Here is a 2,215-nt window from a genome sequence, read left to right as displayed (position 1 = left end):
CGGCCGACCTGCTAAACCGAACTCGTATGTCGCTCGTAACTCAAAGCAAAACGTTCGTGAGCGGCTCCCCCACCTCAACAAGCGCATATGGTGAGAGAGGGACAGTGAACGGTGAGCGGTGGTGGGGGTACCCGCATTTTCGTGTCGATCCTGACTCGGTTTTACTCCGTCCCCGAACATTACGCGCCTAAAGAAGTTTCACTTCAAAAAACCCTCAGCAAATCTATATTGTAGTGTGATATGGCTTCATGCAATCATAGCATAATGCCACATCACACTTTGTAAGGGTCCTTTTGAAAATGTTATTTATGTTATTTATTTACGGCAGAATCGAACGCATTGCCTCACTATCTACCTGGTCTTGTCTACTAAAGTCTATGGGAGTTAGGTGAAACGTTGATAATATTATGATAAGGTATTGGTGGCATGTATCCTCATCGCTCTCTTCGTGGTCGACGTCGCTCGCTTCGTCATCCTCGTCGCTCGATCTGTCCATATCCATTTCTGAAACAACAGAAAACCCAAATTAATTTAATGTGTCTATATTACGATAACCCATTGCCTCTGGTACGGCTTATGACTCGCAATACGATGGTCGCGGGATCAAATCAAATAAATTATATTTGAATAATTAGTGTTATTTTCACACAAAATTCATTTAAAATAATATATATTATATTTGCGGCACGTTCCAGAGTGGAAGATACCCATAGTATCGCCCTGGTGTAAGACCCCATTCAGAATCGAAACGTTGCTTGAAATGGCTTTAGGAGTGTTTGGTGACCAGTTCTGAATAGCCAGGTACTTTTCCACCTCCCTCTTCCAAACCTCCTTCCCCTCCCCGCTACCTTCAGCCTCACAACATACCCCGATTGGGGATGCCATAGTCTCACTGGCTCCAGCTGAGGCTCTTGTGAGGTATTCATATAAAAAAATAAATAAAAAGTTAATCAAATACTTGAGGCGGGCAATGTCAGGAGTCAGAATAGCACAGTCAGGTAGGTATGGAATGAAGAAAAGAGTGTGTGTGCCAAGATCGAGTTGCATGGTGGTTCATCCTCTCTGCCTACCGAAATGGCGTGAAGGTAAGTTAGTTAGTTTTATAACTCACGGTTTCCAAGTACAGACTCTTCTAGTACAGCTGCCTCGTCCACGTTACTGTTTCTGCCCATGTCTGACTCTGAAATAAAAGAAAACACAAATTTACAGTAGAATTTGGATATAATGACTTGGCATTTAACGGTCTACTGTTTTAAGTGACGATAATGTAAACTCTAGTAAGGTTTCATAGCTTTTAGTAGGAAAACGTATCTGTTTAAAGTGACCAACTACGTAAAGCGACCTATTTTAATGATAATTTGTCCGGTTACAAAACCCACCTACCAATACAGCCTCGCTTTTGACTAGGAAGCTCGACACAATGAGTCCCGTGAAGCGAAAGTGTTTTTTCAATTTAAGAAAAAAATGCTGTATTACACCGTTTAGAAGCCGGTGAATCAAATGTAATCCTCGCAAAGAAGTTCGGCATGTCTTATTTCTCACTCTGCAATACCCGTTACAGAAAAAAAAGATGTGTAATGATGCATCCACGTCATAACAACAATACATTTTGTATGTTTGTTATGTGGAATTTTTAAGTACTATGCTTATTTCCTACCAATATACCAACAGTGAAACTGTGCTAGGGATATCAATATAAAATATAGATAATTGATTTTATATTGAGCCCCTGGTATGACATTTCAAAAAATAAACTCACCGTTCCCAAACGCCGACAATTCTTCGTAGAATGGCACGTCCACCCACAGCTCGCTGTGATAGCCGGCCTCCGGAGAGAAGAGTTCCCCACTCCGCGATGTCCCAGGTAACGGCTCGGGAGATGCTGCACGGATAGGCATAATAAGGAAGTTGAGTCCATTTTTTTTATTTTTTTTTATCAATGTTCGCATTCAAACTTAAATACTGGTATTTTTTTTTTTTTTTTTAAAGTTTTTTTTCATAGTTAAATTAATTCTCAAAGTTTAAATTTTATTAAGCCCGCCAAAACGAGCGGAATCCGAGCGGTAACAGGCGGGGTGTAGTGTGACGTCATTAGAACTGTGAAAACCACGTCGCTTAAGCATTATGTATGGAAAAAAATTAAATTCTTCAACAAGGAATTCCAGTAATTTTTTTACCAATGTTAACCGTCTATTATAATTGATGTTATTAAAAA

The 2,215-nt window shown here is 40.1% G+C and overlaps 1 protein-coding gene across 1 annotated transcript; it reads right to left on the bottom strand.

Annotated features, from left to right (window-relative positions):
* Positions 1-319: 319 nt before the first annotated feature.
* Positions 320-1,898, bottom strand: LOC149421251 (uncharacterized). Its single transcript, XM_089635186.1, has 3 exons — positions 1,760-1,898; positions 1,112-1,180; positions 320-504 (listed from the first exon to the last, which is right to left on the bottom strand). The coding sequence occupies exons 1-3, from the start codon at positions 1,896-1,898 to the stop codon at positions 320-322; spliced, it is 393 nt and encodes a 130-aa protein (XP_089491312.1).
* Between the last annotated feature and the right edge of the window lie 317 nt (positions 1,899-2,215).

Source organism: Hesperophylax consimilis, chromosome 9 (assembly GCF_061612785.1).
Source record: "Hesperophylax consimilis isolate HC1 chromosome 9, BYU_Hcon_1.0, whole genome shotgun sequence".
Classification (NCBI taxonomy): Eukaryota; Metazoa; Arthropoda; class Insecta; order Trichoptera; family Limnephilidae; genus Hesperophylax; species Hesperophylax consimilis.
The sequence above is the reverse complement of the archived record's forward strand: the minus strand, read 5'-3'. Positions and strand labels throughout refer to the sequence as shown.

Bases quoted from the DNA above. Each gene is read 5' to 3' on its own strand.
- LOC149421251 (XM_089635186.1), bottom strand. From the start codon at position 1,898: ATGCCTATCCGTGCAGCATCTCCCGAGCCGTTACCTGGGACATCGCGG. The intron at 1,181-1,759 runs GTGAGTTTATTT...CTTTTATTTCAG, and splicing joins ATTGTCGGCGTTTGGGAACG to AGTCAGACATGGGCAGAAAC. The intron at 505-1,111 runs GTGAGTTATAAA...CTGTTGTTTCAG, and splicing joins AGAGTCTGTACTTGGAAACC to AAATGGATATGGACAGATCG.